Here is a 13808-nt window from a genome sequence, read left to right on the forward strand (position 1 = left end):
TGAAGCCGTAAACCACTCTGCAGATTCAATTTCACTTTTCCCTCCATGCAGAGCAGTTCGTTCCTCATGAGGATCTTTGTTATTTAATATTTTGTTTCAACACATACCGTATTAGAACATTTTTTGTTGTCACAAAACAAAGACGGCGACTAAAATATGTCCTGCTTGAAATGACCTCCACAGTCTACAAATTTGCAATCTAACGCAAGGCTACTCTGCAATGCAAATATCCCTCATGCTGTGACTCAAAGGTTCCCAAGTGGTTTGTACCGAGTGAAAAAAGCCCAAACACTAATTAATTCTCACAAACAAAATGTTATGTAGTTAGTATGGTTTCCTGTGGATGAAAACGTTATCTTATGTGTGACGACACAATTTCTCCGCCACAAGCCTTTAAGTCTCTCTGGACTTTCGGTATCTCTGAGCTGTCGACGGTGTTTTGTCAGTATGATGGACAAGAAAGCTTTGGGAATTTGAATTTGAAAGGAATGGAGGGAGCCTATTGTCCCCAGACAATACAGTTTCAGGGTTTGGAGAGCGAATGGTTTTCCGTATGAATCCATTCCACCACAGGAAATCATACTACCGCCAAGAGAGATAGGACTGTCCTTGCACAATGTCATGGGCAATAAATATAAACACACATGCATGCACATGCAAGCAAACACACACACACACACACACACACACACACACACACACACACACACACACACACACACACACACACACACACACACACACACACACACACACACAGTCTCTTGAGAATGCACATCCACACAAATATGCACACACTTACTCTGAGCTTCACTTCCCTTTCCGCTACAAGGACAACCAATTCTTTCAGAAATGTTGTGGTGTCTTTTTTTGGTTTTTTTTAGCTTTTGTAAACTTCAGTCATTGCTGTTTTCTTTCTTTCTTTTTTTGATACACAGGTATTGGCTTACATCTCTGGTATACATCTTGACTTTCCCTTTAAAAAAAGTTTTCTAAGGAAATACAAAGTGACAGAGACACAAGCTCAAAGTGACAGGACATGACGAGCCTTTTTTCATTCCTTGCAACAATAAAATAAAATCTTTTCCACATGGAAAATAACCTCAAAGCAATCACAGATAGAATTCACTCCAGATACAATTTTTAAAAACAGTTAAGTTTTTACTGACAAAACTGTGAAAGGTCATTATAACAAGGGGGTTTAAGAAAATTAATAATATAAAATTAATTTACTGGGGGTTTTTTTTTCAGTTTTTTTGACAAAATTTGATTGGTTATATAAACATTAAATGCAGTTCGGCTGATTTTCTTTCTTTCTTTTTTTCTATTGTTTTGCCTTCTTTTGTAGTTTCCGCCTTGACTGATTGCTCAGTTTTCATTGCTTGTTCACTGCACTCAGAATTTTGTTTTTTGTTTTCTTGTTTCTTTGTGTATTTGAGCGAAGGGGAATGGTTTAAGTTCAGAGCAATGACAATAAAGTTGAGCTGAATTAAATTAAACTGAAGTTCAGTGTTATAAATGGTAATCTTTTCCCTCTGTCACTCTGCCACTTTCTCCCCCCAATGCATCACACTGAAGGTCTTTCTGTCCGCAATAGATCAAATTAAATGTGTATATTTAGAACTGTTGCACCATTGAGGGCCCAAGACCCCTTTTAAGGCTCTTGTGATTCAGTTCCAATGTCTTGGAACAAAGTTTTATTGCAAAGCAACATTAGCCAAAACTCAGCTCATACTAGCAGGAATTACATTAGGTTCCTGGCAACATTAACTTATTGAACAGTCTATCAGGAGGAACTGGGGGAACTAGTGGGGGCTCAGTGATTTTAATGGCACAGCAAAACACAACTTGAGATTTAATGGGTTAGAATCAACAAAGTGGCTTTGGAAACAGAAAATCTATCTTGCAAATGGTCACTCGATTCAATGTAGGGGACATTCTGTTCATCTACGAATGAAATGCTTCTTTTAAATGACTAAAATAAATTGATTTGTTAAGTTGATTTCTTTGAAATTACAGCTAGCTCTTTTATTTTTAATCAATTCTGTTAGTGTCCTCTTTCAAATGCCACAATTGTAGAACCTTTTATTCTTACTTTGTCGGCAAAAGAAAAACTAGCTATTGTCCACCTTATAAGGTGGAAAAAAAGACAGATAATGTTTTTATGCCTTTATCTGTCTTTTTTTTTCTTTTTACAATACATTGAACTGGAGTCATAAAGCAGAGTGCATAGAAAAGAAAAAAGCTGCATTTTTTTCTATTTGTAAAATAAACAGTCTAGATGATACGCAGCATTCTACATTTAATAAGAAAGGAGCTATTGAATTACATTTAAGATGAACTGTACTGTGGAAGAAAAAGAATGCCATAAATTAAGTATAAACAAAAATAAATAAAATGTACAACTATGTATATTCATGAGGCCTTTTACGGCATGATATACAGTATGGAAGGCAAAAGTGCTTAGGTTTCTGTTTGCATGGCACATTAAATGGCACACTCTGGAAGCAGTGCACATCACAGTATGTCAGAACCACTACATCCTCTTAAGTAAAGTCAATAAATTGAAACTTAAAATTCCTAACCTCCCAAAGACTCAATCCTGAGTCAACCTCTAATTTTACTTCTGCTTTCTTTTCCTGACCTAATCTTTTGATTGCACACAGACACAGGTGGTCATTTGCTGCACAGCAGGGTAGTGGTAAATTATACAAGTCTTTATAGTGACCACAGCCAAGACAGGGTCACATACACTGCAGTCTATACTGTCGGCACACATACAGGGAGTGCAGAATTATTAGGCAAATGAGTATTTTGTCCACATCATCCTCTTCATGCATGTTGTCTTACTCCAAGCTGTATAGGCTCGAAAGCCTACTACCAATTAAGCATATTAGGTGATGTGCATCTCTGTAATGAGAAGGGGTGTGGTCTAATGACATCAACACCCTATATCAGGTGTGCATAATTATTAGGCAACGTCCTTTCCTTTGGCAAAATGGGTCAAAAGAAGGACTTGACAGGCTCAGAAAAGTCAAAAATAGTGAGATATCTTGCAGAGGGATGCAGCAGTCTCAAAATTGCAAAGCTTCTGAAGCGTGATCATCGAACAATCAAGCGTTTCATTCAAAATAGTCAACAGGGTCGCAAGAAGCGTGTGGAAAAACCAAGGCGCAAAATAACTGCCCATGAACTGAGAAAAGTCAAGCGTGCAGCTGCCAAGATGCCACTTGCCACCAGTTTGGCCATATTTCAGAGCTGCAACATCACTGGAGTGCCCAAAAGCACAAGATGTGCAATACTCAGAGACATGGCCAAGGTAAGAAAGGCTGAAAGACGACCACCACTGAACAAGACACACAAGCTGAAACGTCAAGACTGGGCCAAGAAATATCTCAAGACTGATTTTTCTAAGGTTTTATGGACTGATGAAATGAGAGTGAGTCTTGATGGGCCAGATGGATGGGCCCGTGGCTGGATTGGTAAAGGGCAGAGAGCTCCAGTCCGACTCAGACGCCAGCAAGGTGGAGGTGGAGTACTGGTTTGGGCTGGTATCATCAAAGATGAGCTTGTTGGGCCTTTTCGGGTTGAGGATGGAGTCAAGCTCAACTCCCAGTCCTACTGCCAGTTTCTGGAAGACACCTTCTTCAAGCAGTGGTACAGGAAGAAGTCTGCATCCTTCAAGAAAAACATGATTTTCATGCAGGACAATGCTCCATCACACGAGTCCAAGTACTCCACAGCGTGGCTGGCAAGAAAGGGTATAAAAGAAGAAAAACTAATGACATGGCCTCCTTGTTCACCTGATCTGAACCCCATTGAGAACCTGTGGTCCATCATCAAATGTGAGATTTACAAACAGTACACCTCTCTGAACAGTGTCTGGGAGGCTGTGGTTGCTGCTGCACACAATGTTGATGGTGAACAGATCAAAACACTGACAGAATCCATGTATGGCAGGCTTTTGAGTATCCTTGCAAAGAAAGGTGACTATATTGGTCGCTGATTTGTTTTTCTTTTGTTTTTGAATGTCAGAAATGTATATTTGTGAATGTGGAGATGTTATATTGGTGTCACTGGTAAAAATAAATAATTGAAATGGGTATATATTTGTTTTTTGTTAAGTTGCCTAATAATTATGCACAGTAATAGTCACCTGCACACACAGATATCCCCCTAAAATAGCTAAAACTAAAAACAAACTAAAAACTACTTCCAAAAACATTCAGCTTTGATATTAATGAGTTTTTTGGGTTCATTGAGAACATGGTTGTTGTTCAATAATAAAATTATTCCTCAAAAATACAACTTGCCTAACAATTCTGCACTCCCTGTAATCACAAGCACTGCAGAGCATGCACTTATTCAAACACACTTTAGTGTATTTTGAATCAGTTATATACATTAATACGGACATACAGAGAAGCAGAGAAGCACCTGCACACCAGACGACTAATGTGTGTTAAAACACACACACACACACACACACACACACACACACACACACACACACACACACACACACACACACACACACACACACACACACACACACACACACACACACATACATACACACAAATTCTCACTCACATTTTGGTTTCAGGTCAGTGAAGCAATAACTGAAAACTTCCGGATAGGATTACCAGCAGTTAGTCTCTTAGTAAGTAGAAACACATACACAGACACACTCACACACTAGCATATCTGAAGCTCTGTGTGCACATACCATAGATGCTCAATAGCAGAAATATACTGTTATAAGTCTAAAATGCTGAATGCTGTCTGACCCTAAAGCAATCACATCAATCCATTCACTATTTATTTGTCATTAAACACTGGTTAACTGTGACCTGCTGTAAGCCTCATTAGACTGCACTTCTGCTAATGACTCACATTAGCCAACGCACACATCAGCATATTCATATTATTCCTTTAAAGAATTGGGTAAAGCCTGGCATGAGTGTACATGCTGGCTAGTGCAATATAATGCTGCTCAAGGGCAGCTTCACCTGCACTTTCTCCTCCACTTTCATCTTGAGACTGTGTTTGAAACAGAGATATACAAGCAGAGATGAAGAGAGAGAAAAAGGCTGAAAAAAGTACCTCTGCAACTTCCACTTTCAGGAGTTGAATGTCAGAGATCAGGGAAGTTGTCTTTGTATGTTCAATGTTGTTAATGAAAGTAATTCTAAGAGAGGTGAAGAGGTAAAAGAAAAAAAGACATAAAGCAAGGTCGTGAGAAGATGCAGTGAAGAAAACTTGTTGCTCATTTGAGTTCTGGTGCGGCTCTCACATATAGTGTTTATTTTCACTTCTAAAGGGCCATATCAGACGAACTCAACTGAGATTTCGGGGTTCTACTTCTACATTCTATCAACTGTAATTTCAGAGGTTTCTGGGTAATATAGCAACATCTGCTAAGACTATTTTAACAATTTGTTAATATGTTACTACAAGTTTATGAGAATTAACAAAAAATATGGCAAAAAAATGGTGGTCAGCCACATATTTTCTAAAATGGGTTTATTATTATGAAAATGCATTACAGACTAAACCTCAAAGTTTTATGGAAAACCATCGATACAATATTTATTTTATGACTATTTGAACCATTAGGACCTTCAACTGCACTGCTGCCAGTCAGTGCCAGTTTTCAGGAACTTCCCTACTGTGCTCCATTAAGGCTTACAGATCTAGTTTTCAAATTCATTTATACATTTTGGGTGGAAAACTGAAAGATAAAATGTGCATGTTATTTAACTGCTTCAGAGTTTTGGGAAGCAGCCATCAAAGAGTGATGACTTTACTGGGATTCCCAGTCAAGCTTTGATCAAAGGCTTACTGGGAATGCCTGCTAAAAGATTAATGAGTTAAGAGTTAAGAGTTAGATGGGACAATACACATAGACACACACTAAGTCCGATAGCACACAAACAAACACTTCGACTCAGATAGCGAGATTCTGAGATTCCATATCTTGGCATAAAACAGTGATTGGTTGGAAATGGGCCATTACCAGACAGATTGTATCAGGCAGTCGGGAATCCGAAATCTATAGTGGACAAATTATAGAATATTTAGTAGTGAACATTAATGGATTCTACAGATATTTGTTTTTCCTATCTCAGATTTTGTATTTTCCAGCTGAAGTGAACTTATGATATGACAAAGATTTAACTGAAAACTGATCATTTTGTTTCTCTTTATATTGTAGTTGTCTTCCAGTATTTATTTCAAGTTTTAGCCTGATAAGATATCTATATTTCCTTATTTCAGCTCCTAACACATATAAATCATTGAATAACTTTACAAGAACAAAGTAATTTGTTAGAGAAAGAAATGCCCTGTTTTCTTCAGGAGTTGGATGTGAATCTAAACAGATCCTACCTCAACTAAAATAATAATTTAAAAAAACCCCTCAAACTTTATTAACCCTCTCAGGCCCAAATTAAGTTTTTTGTTGCTAATGCACAACCAAGTCCTGCAGTGGTACTTCTGAGCAAAAAAAACCTCATAAAATATGTATGTGGGGTAATCAGGTTGTTAGTTCTTAACTGTTGCAAATCTGCAACGTCTGCCTGGAGAGGGTTAAGGCAATTGCTGTGATTCTAAATTGGCTGTACTGTCCCTCTGTGTTGGTCCTGCAACAGGTTGGTGACCTGTCCAGAGTGTACCCCGCCACTTGTCCTATGTTAGATGGCCATAGGCTTCACGGGCCAGCGATCCTTAAATCGGATAAGCAGAAGATAATAAATGAAAGGGATAATTTAATATATGTTCAGGATTCCCTGCTACTTGAAAGGTCTAATCCAAGGTCAGAGAGAAATAATATCATATCATTTGAAATTTGAAAATTGCCTGTCATATTTGATGTTCCAATTCATACAAAACCAATTTAATCAAAAATGGATAAATACTTTAGATAAGAGTAGCCATCTGAAAATCAGTACCGAGCCCATTTGATACATTATTGCTAAAATGTATTTTAGTCATTTATGGTTTCATTTAAGAACTTTTGGTCTCAAACATGACCTAGTAGCATGTTGGGAATAACAGAGCATATCAACAACTTCATTACTTTAAGTTGTATTAACCCAAACATTTTCAGTGAAACAAAAACATTTCACTACATTTAGCTCAGGACTGTTTTGGCTATTGACCAGTTTCTTTTCTTCTTTTTTTTATGTTACTTTTATCTTTCATTGTATTCTTTTGGCAACATTTGTTTTTGTGTTTCAAAATCATGATCAAATTAGGCTACTTCACTTTGCCTGTATGCCAGTCAGTCAGACTGTAATCCATCTGCCAATCCAGTCAGTCAATCAATTGGTTGAGCTCCATCTTGAATTTAATACAAGCAATGTGCCAAATAAGGACCACTGATTACTTTGAGTGCTACTCACAATAATGAGTGCACTTGAGGTTTCTTCTGCACATACATGGCTTAAACATACAAGACAGCCAGGCAAGCAGACAGACACACTACACCAGCATCACCTATAATTTACAGCAGCTGTCTATTTTCTCTGATAACACATTAGAAAGCAGCGAGATTCCATGAATAATTGCTCCAAATGAGTTGTCTCTGGTAATTCTAAACGTGTGCTCAAGACTTTTAGAATTACCAACAAAAACATTGCTGCTGCCATGACAGCTTTTCACTAGAATGGAACTTGTTTTAAACCTCTCTCATTTCTTTGGCTTAAAAACCTATGACTTTTTTTGTTTGTGTGATTTCAATCAACTTGTCTTACAGCACATTTGTCGAGCTTTATGCAAATATACATGATCAGTTATAATAAAGTTAGCTTGCATGTCAGATTTTAATAAGAAGTCATCCTGCAGAAGATCCTACATTCCCAACCAGAAACTGCAGCATTTGCCCTATAAGTGAGTTAAAAAAATAAAAATCTTTGGTAAAAAAAAAAAAAAAAAGTCCTTTTAATCACCCGTTTGGATCTTAATTTATGAAAATACACAGTGATATAGACAGACTGTACTGGATTAGTAGGAGATACAAGCATTAAAAAGCACCCAGGTATATGTATACTGTATTTCAGTCTGACATCATGCTTTTGGAGTGCTGCAGCTATTAAAGCTAATTACGTATGTCTAGATGAGCATCTGCACATGAATTAAATTAGACTTGGCAGCCTTGCATGATAAATGGTGAAAAATGCCAGGATTGATTTAATTTCAGCATTTATCATGATGTATTCAAAAGAGTATGGATAAATAAGGCTGCAGTTTAGCAAAGTATACGCCCAGGCATGTTGGAAAGCCATGGCAGCGCGTGTCGAAAGCTCAAGAAATAGATACAGCTTTGACAGCTGTAATACCATGGAATTAGTGCAGGAGTTAACCTCTTACTTTCCTGCTCTCTTTTTCTCTCTCTCCTACTTTGACCCGGTTGTATCACTTTCTGTTTCACGAGTCTCTCTATCTTCCTCTCTCTTTTTTCAATCCATAGCAGTCAGGTGGAGGGTAAGGTACAGAGACTCAGCAAAGGCCAGAGATGAAGCGCACAAAAACCTTTAGTGATGTCACGGGTGATAAATCTGCTGTTGATCACTTGTCGGCTGGATTACGGAGTTAGTGGAGAAAGCAATGATGTGAAAGCAAAAAAGTATCTAGAGCAAAGGGATGGAATAATGTAAAGTATTAGAGGGACTGAACAGGAGGAGAAGGATGGCAAAATTAAAAAAAATAAATAAATAAATAAATAAAATAAACCATAAGGCTGGTAAGTGTGGATGAAGTGAAGACTGAATTAGAGAAAGAGGATGAAGTATTGAGTTGGGGAGAGAGGAGGATGGAGGGGGAAACAGAGAGACATAAAGACACTGAGGGAGGGGGAGAGATGGAGGGGATGATTATGAGTGGAAATGTTCGTCTCTCAATCAGGATATGGACTCCCATAAATAACTTGCCCTCTCAGTCAACAGCATGATGTCACCACATTTACTCTCACTCTCTCTCTCCTACACTAGTCGCATACACAGAGATAAGGTGGAGGAGCAGATGTAGCTGCACTATTTCTGTCATAAAAAAATAAGAGGAAAATTCAGCTGAAATGTATGCAATCTCAAAATGATCTCAATTACGCCTCATTTTCCTCACTCCATGTTTAATTTTCTTCACTTGTTTTGTTCTACTCCTTCCGCTCTCCATTGAGTGTTCTTGTGCAGTTAATTTGTATTCTCATTGTGCTTGTTCTCAGTATTTACTGTTTGAGGCACCCCATTAATGTAATGGTATTGCTTTGACTAGGGACTCTCTGGTATATCTCAGGAATAAAACAAGACGGAGAGAAAGACGCAGAGAACAGGATGAAGAGGGAATGAGAGAACACAACGAAAGATAAAAAACAGAGCTAGAAAGAGGTTTTTGAACTCATACGTGATCAATCATATAGGCGGATTCATTTTTTTATATAATGTAAGTGACTGTATCACTACTGAAATATAATAATCTGGAAATACAATAATGATAATTTTATATCTCTCTTTCTCTTTGTAGAAATGTATTCTCTAATGCTTTTTCCCCAAACATATTCTTGGCTCCATCCGTTATCATTCCTGTCCCCCCTCTATCCATCTCCTTGTCCATTTTCACAAGCAATCAAATATAAAATCAAATATCACATTCAAGGAACCTTAATTGATACAACTTTCTCTGACCTTTCGGTCATTTATTCTGTTCATTGTATATTTTGGTGTGGATGTAGCTCAGGAGGTAGAGCAGGTCGGAAGGTTGGCGTTTCCATCCCTGGCTGCTCCAGCCTGCATGCTCTGGGTAAATTACTGAACCCCGAGTTGCTGTCCTTTGGGTCCATTGGAGTGTGCATTTGTGTGAACGTTAGACAGAAAGCACTTAAGTGTAGAAAAAAGTGCTTGTATAAATGGGTGAATGAGGCATGTTGTATAGAATGTTTTAAGTGTTCAAGTAAAGTAGAAAAGTGCCACGAAAGAACCTGTTTTATTGGGAGAATACCATTTCTATTGTCTGAGTTTCCTTTCAAGTGTTGTTTTCTTTTTTCAATAAATAGCTAAATGGCCAATTTACACTGCAAAAACTCAAAATCTTACCAAGTATATTTGTCTTATTTCTAGTCAAAATTATCTCATTACACTTAAAATAAGACACAATCAGCTACAGGGCAACATTTCAGTAAGCTAAAGGAACTTGTTTCAAGACAGTGAATCTTGAAACTAGAGAAAAACTAGAGATTTTTCACTTGTTCCACTGGCAGATTTTTTCACTTATTTTAAGCTAAAATATCTTGTATAAGTGAAAAAATCTGCCAGTGGAACAAGTGAAAAATCTCTAGTTTTTCTCTAGTTTCAAGATTCACTGTCTTGAAACAAGTTCCTTTAGCTTACTGAAATGTTGCCCTGTAGCTGATTGTGTCTTATTTTAAGTGTAATGAGATAATTTTGACTAGAAATAAGACAAATATACTTGGTAAGATTTTGAGTTTTTGCAGTGTATGTACTGTCCTCCACATCAGAGCAACTGTAATTACTTGAGGTGAGGACTTGTTGCTAAAAAAATGAATGCACCCTATGACCAGCCATTCTCTTTTGATTATTAAGTAAATAGCAGTAAATAGATTTATTGCACATTTCATTAAAAGAATACGCTTTGTTCCAGTATAAATAGGAGGCAAAACAGATTTTACGCATTTCTTTTATTTCTCCCTTGTGCACTTTGTTCGTGATTGAGAACACCAGCTGCTCTAAAATATCTCAAGATATTCTTTAGTCCCATCATAACCACTTATGCTGATTATTGCTGAATTCATAATCACAATGATCACAATGTTCTGCTCTTTTTTTAAATATATTTTAATGAATATTTGAATAAAATCGTAAAATACAGCCAACACATACTTGGCACAAAAGGATAATAACAGCTTCCCTAATTAATATTAGAGAGAGCTGATTAATCCCAAAGTGTTTTCTTTTTGTGGGTTAGATATAGTAGTCTTACAGCAGTCTTCCATTTAAGGCCATTTTCTCTCTTTACTTCTCAAGAGAGTTCTTGTTTGTTTCATCCCTCCTCATCTGTCTCTTAGTCTCATCGCGCGCCATCCTCTATCCTGTCTTCCAGACAAGAGCGACTTCTGTAAATGTGAAGCTTGTAACTATTTGATTGACTCAGTCTGTAGATGCTTTCTACCACTGTTTCTTATTGTCTTTGTTCAGCATGCACTGCTGTCATTAATTAGGAAGTCTCAAATGGATTTCCTATACACTCCATGTCACACAAACATACTTACACACAAGTACACACAAACACAGTTTGAGCCTTCCTCTGCATGTGCTTTTTGTGCAAACTGAGTCAGACCAAGCAAGTTCATTCCCTCTCCATCCCTTAATACTGACTACGTATATATATATGTGTGTGTGTGTGTGTGTGTGTGTGTGTGTGTGTGTGTGTGTGTGTGTGTGTGTGTGTGTGTGTGTGTCACAGTGCACGTATGTGCTTCACTCTCACTGCCAAGAAAGGCATACCCCAGGGAATCCTGTCAGTCAAACTTTCTGGCAATTTGTCAGAGCAACAAGGCACTTTGCAATACAACCAGATGTGTTTCTGTGTGTGTGTGTGTGTGTGTGTGTGTGTGTGTGTGTGTGTGTGTGTGTGTGTGTGTGTATGACATGTATTGAGATAGAATGTGGGGTGCAAATTTTGATATTACTCATCATCCTACCGCTTTTGTTACTTGGTTACGGATATGTGTTGTGATTCGTTTACACAGACCATATAGGCATTTGTGTGTTACACAGTATAAGATTGTCGAGCTATGGAGCACAAAAAACAGACAATCCACAAGCACTAGAGTGCTAACATACACCCACAAATGGACAGAAGTTTTTTTCTCCCCTAGGCAGAACTATTTGTTACTAATTTCTTCCTCTTTTCATGTGTGCTTTTCCTGTATGCCATTTGTTTTCACATATTCTGTAATTACTTTTCTTGCTGCCTTTGTCTTACTTTTGTTCAACTTTTTAGAACAACGCAAGAAATTTAAGTGGAAAAGCATGATTTCTAAAATACAGCCACATTTTCCACTGAAAAACATCCTTAAAACATATTAAGTGAAGAAGATAAGCAAGAAAACAAGCATTCACTGTTATTTTTCTCCATAGATCTCCTTGTGTTTGCTTTCTGTAGTTTTGATGTCTTCCTCTTACTTTTTTCTTCCTTCATTTTACCCTGAGAAGCTTCCATTTTTCTACTTCGCAGATTTATATATAAATCTGCCATGTCTGCTCTGCTTGTGTGTGTGTGTGTGTGTGTGTGTGTGTGTGTGTGTGTGTGTGTGTATATGTGTATGTGTGTGTATAAGAGACCCTCGTGACAGAGTGATGTGCGTCATTGACTTCCTTAGACTCTTCCTCTGGGTCATCTGAGTTAAACAGTCCAATCTCATTGGCTAATAAGGCAATGCCACTCTTCTCTAGAATTGAAGTGACTCGTTTACTTCCTTTAAACACACACACACACAAACATGCGCATGCACACACCCACCCACCCATTTAAACACATGGTCTAATTTACAGTCCTGAATCTTGGGTGAAGTCTCAAAAGAGCAGTCACTGCATTATCTACTTTCCAATTTCCCTTTCTCCCTCACAACTTCAGTGCACGAGTGCTCATGATCATCAGTTGAGCTGGCTACCTACTTTGTTGAACCAACATTTGTTTCTGAGTAAGCCTTAGCACCACATAGCACCACATAACATGGGGTAACAAGATGATTTGATAAGCTTTCTCTCAAAGGTTCATTTGTCTTAGACTGTTGCACCTTTGACCTCAGACCGAGTGGCCAAATGACACACAGCTCAAATCCATAAACATACTGCAATCTTTAAAACGACTTCATGAGCAGAGAAATAGAAACAATGCAGGGAGCCGAGGGTGTAGAAGACAGTAAAGTTAACAGGGAGAAGAAGAAAAACTGTCAAACTTTCTGAGCATAAAGGAGAGGCAGAGCAGGCCTTAGAACAGAAATGGAGGAGCAAATCAAGAAAAGGAAATGCATACTCACCATTGCGAGGATAGGCTACCACCACTGCAGCCAGAACTACACAGCACAACGATGTCACAAGGTTTGCCATCTGTAGACACATACACAGCAAAGTTATCAGTGCGTGCAAGAGCCAAAGAGCCGGCTAGTGAGTGTGTCCGCCTGTCGTCCTGATTGACTGACAGACCCATAGACGCCTACAATGTAAGAGATGTAAGAGATGGAGAGATAGCTGCTTCCTCTCTTCTCTCTGTCTCTCTCAGTGTCTATCTCCCTTCAGTATTGCTGTTGCTGAAGTGGTTTTGGGTTTGTTTGTTTTTTTCGTGTCCTCCTGTTTCTTTCCCACTCCTTTATTTCCTTTCTTTACTCCTCTCATCTGCTGATATCATTTTCACTGTGTAACCTTACTCTCTTTTTCTTCATGTGCATCTCTCTCCTTCTGTCTCTCGTTGTGTTCATCAGTCTAATGGGTCCATCCTCTCTGGGATGGGCTATGGCCAGCAGCTCTTAAAGGTATAGCACACCATAAACAAACGCACAGCTCTCGTCTAAAACAACAATAATTCACGAGCACCCCTTCGTCTTACGTACTTTAGTTTTACCAGTTGAAAGTGAGGTGAGATGAAAGAGGTTTTAAGTTGCACACATCTTTTGCTTTCTAATACTTTCAATGCTTTGGTCTTTAAGTTTCATGCATTTTCTGTTCCCAAAATAACAGTCTCAGTGCTCTCTTAAAATAAATAGGTTTTGTTCATTCTTGCAAAAACATTGT

The 13808-nt window shown here is 38.1% G+C and overlaps 1 protein-coding gene across 1 annotated transcript in view; it reads right to left on the reverse strand.

Moving 5' to 3' along the window:
* cntfr (ciliary neurotrophic factor receptor) overlaps positions 1-13808 on the reverse strand; it is a 237366-nt gene that overhangs the window by 137247 nt on the left and 86311 nt on the right. Inside the window, exon 3 of the mRNA XM_085413595.1 lies at positions 13058-13127. Within this exon, the coding sequence (XP_085269721.1) occupies positions 13058-13127 (70 nt within the window). The remainder of the gene's footprint in view (positions 1-13057; positions 13128-13808) is intronic.

This window comes from Rhamphochromis longiceps, linkage group LG7, assembly GCF_057381845.1.
Source record: "Rhamphochromis longiceps isolate RC_006_pf linkage group LG7, R_longiceps_female_GT1.1, whole genome shotgun sequence".
NCBI lineage: Eukaryota > Metazoa > Chordata > Actinopteri > Cichliformes > Cichlidae > Rhamphochromis > Rhamphochromis longiceps.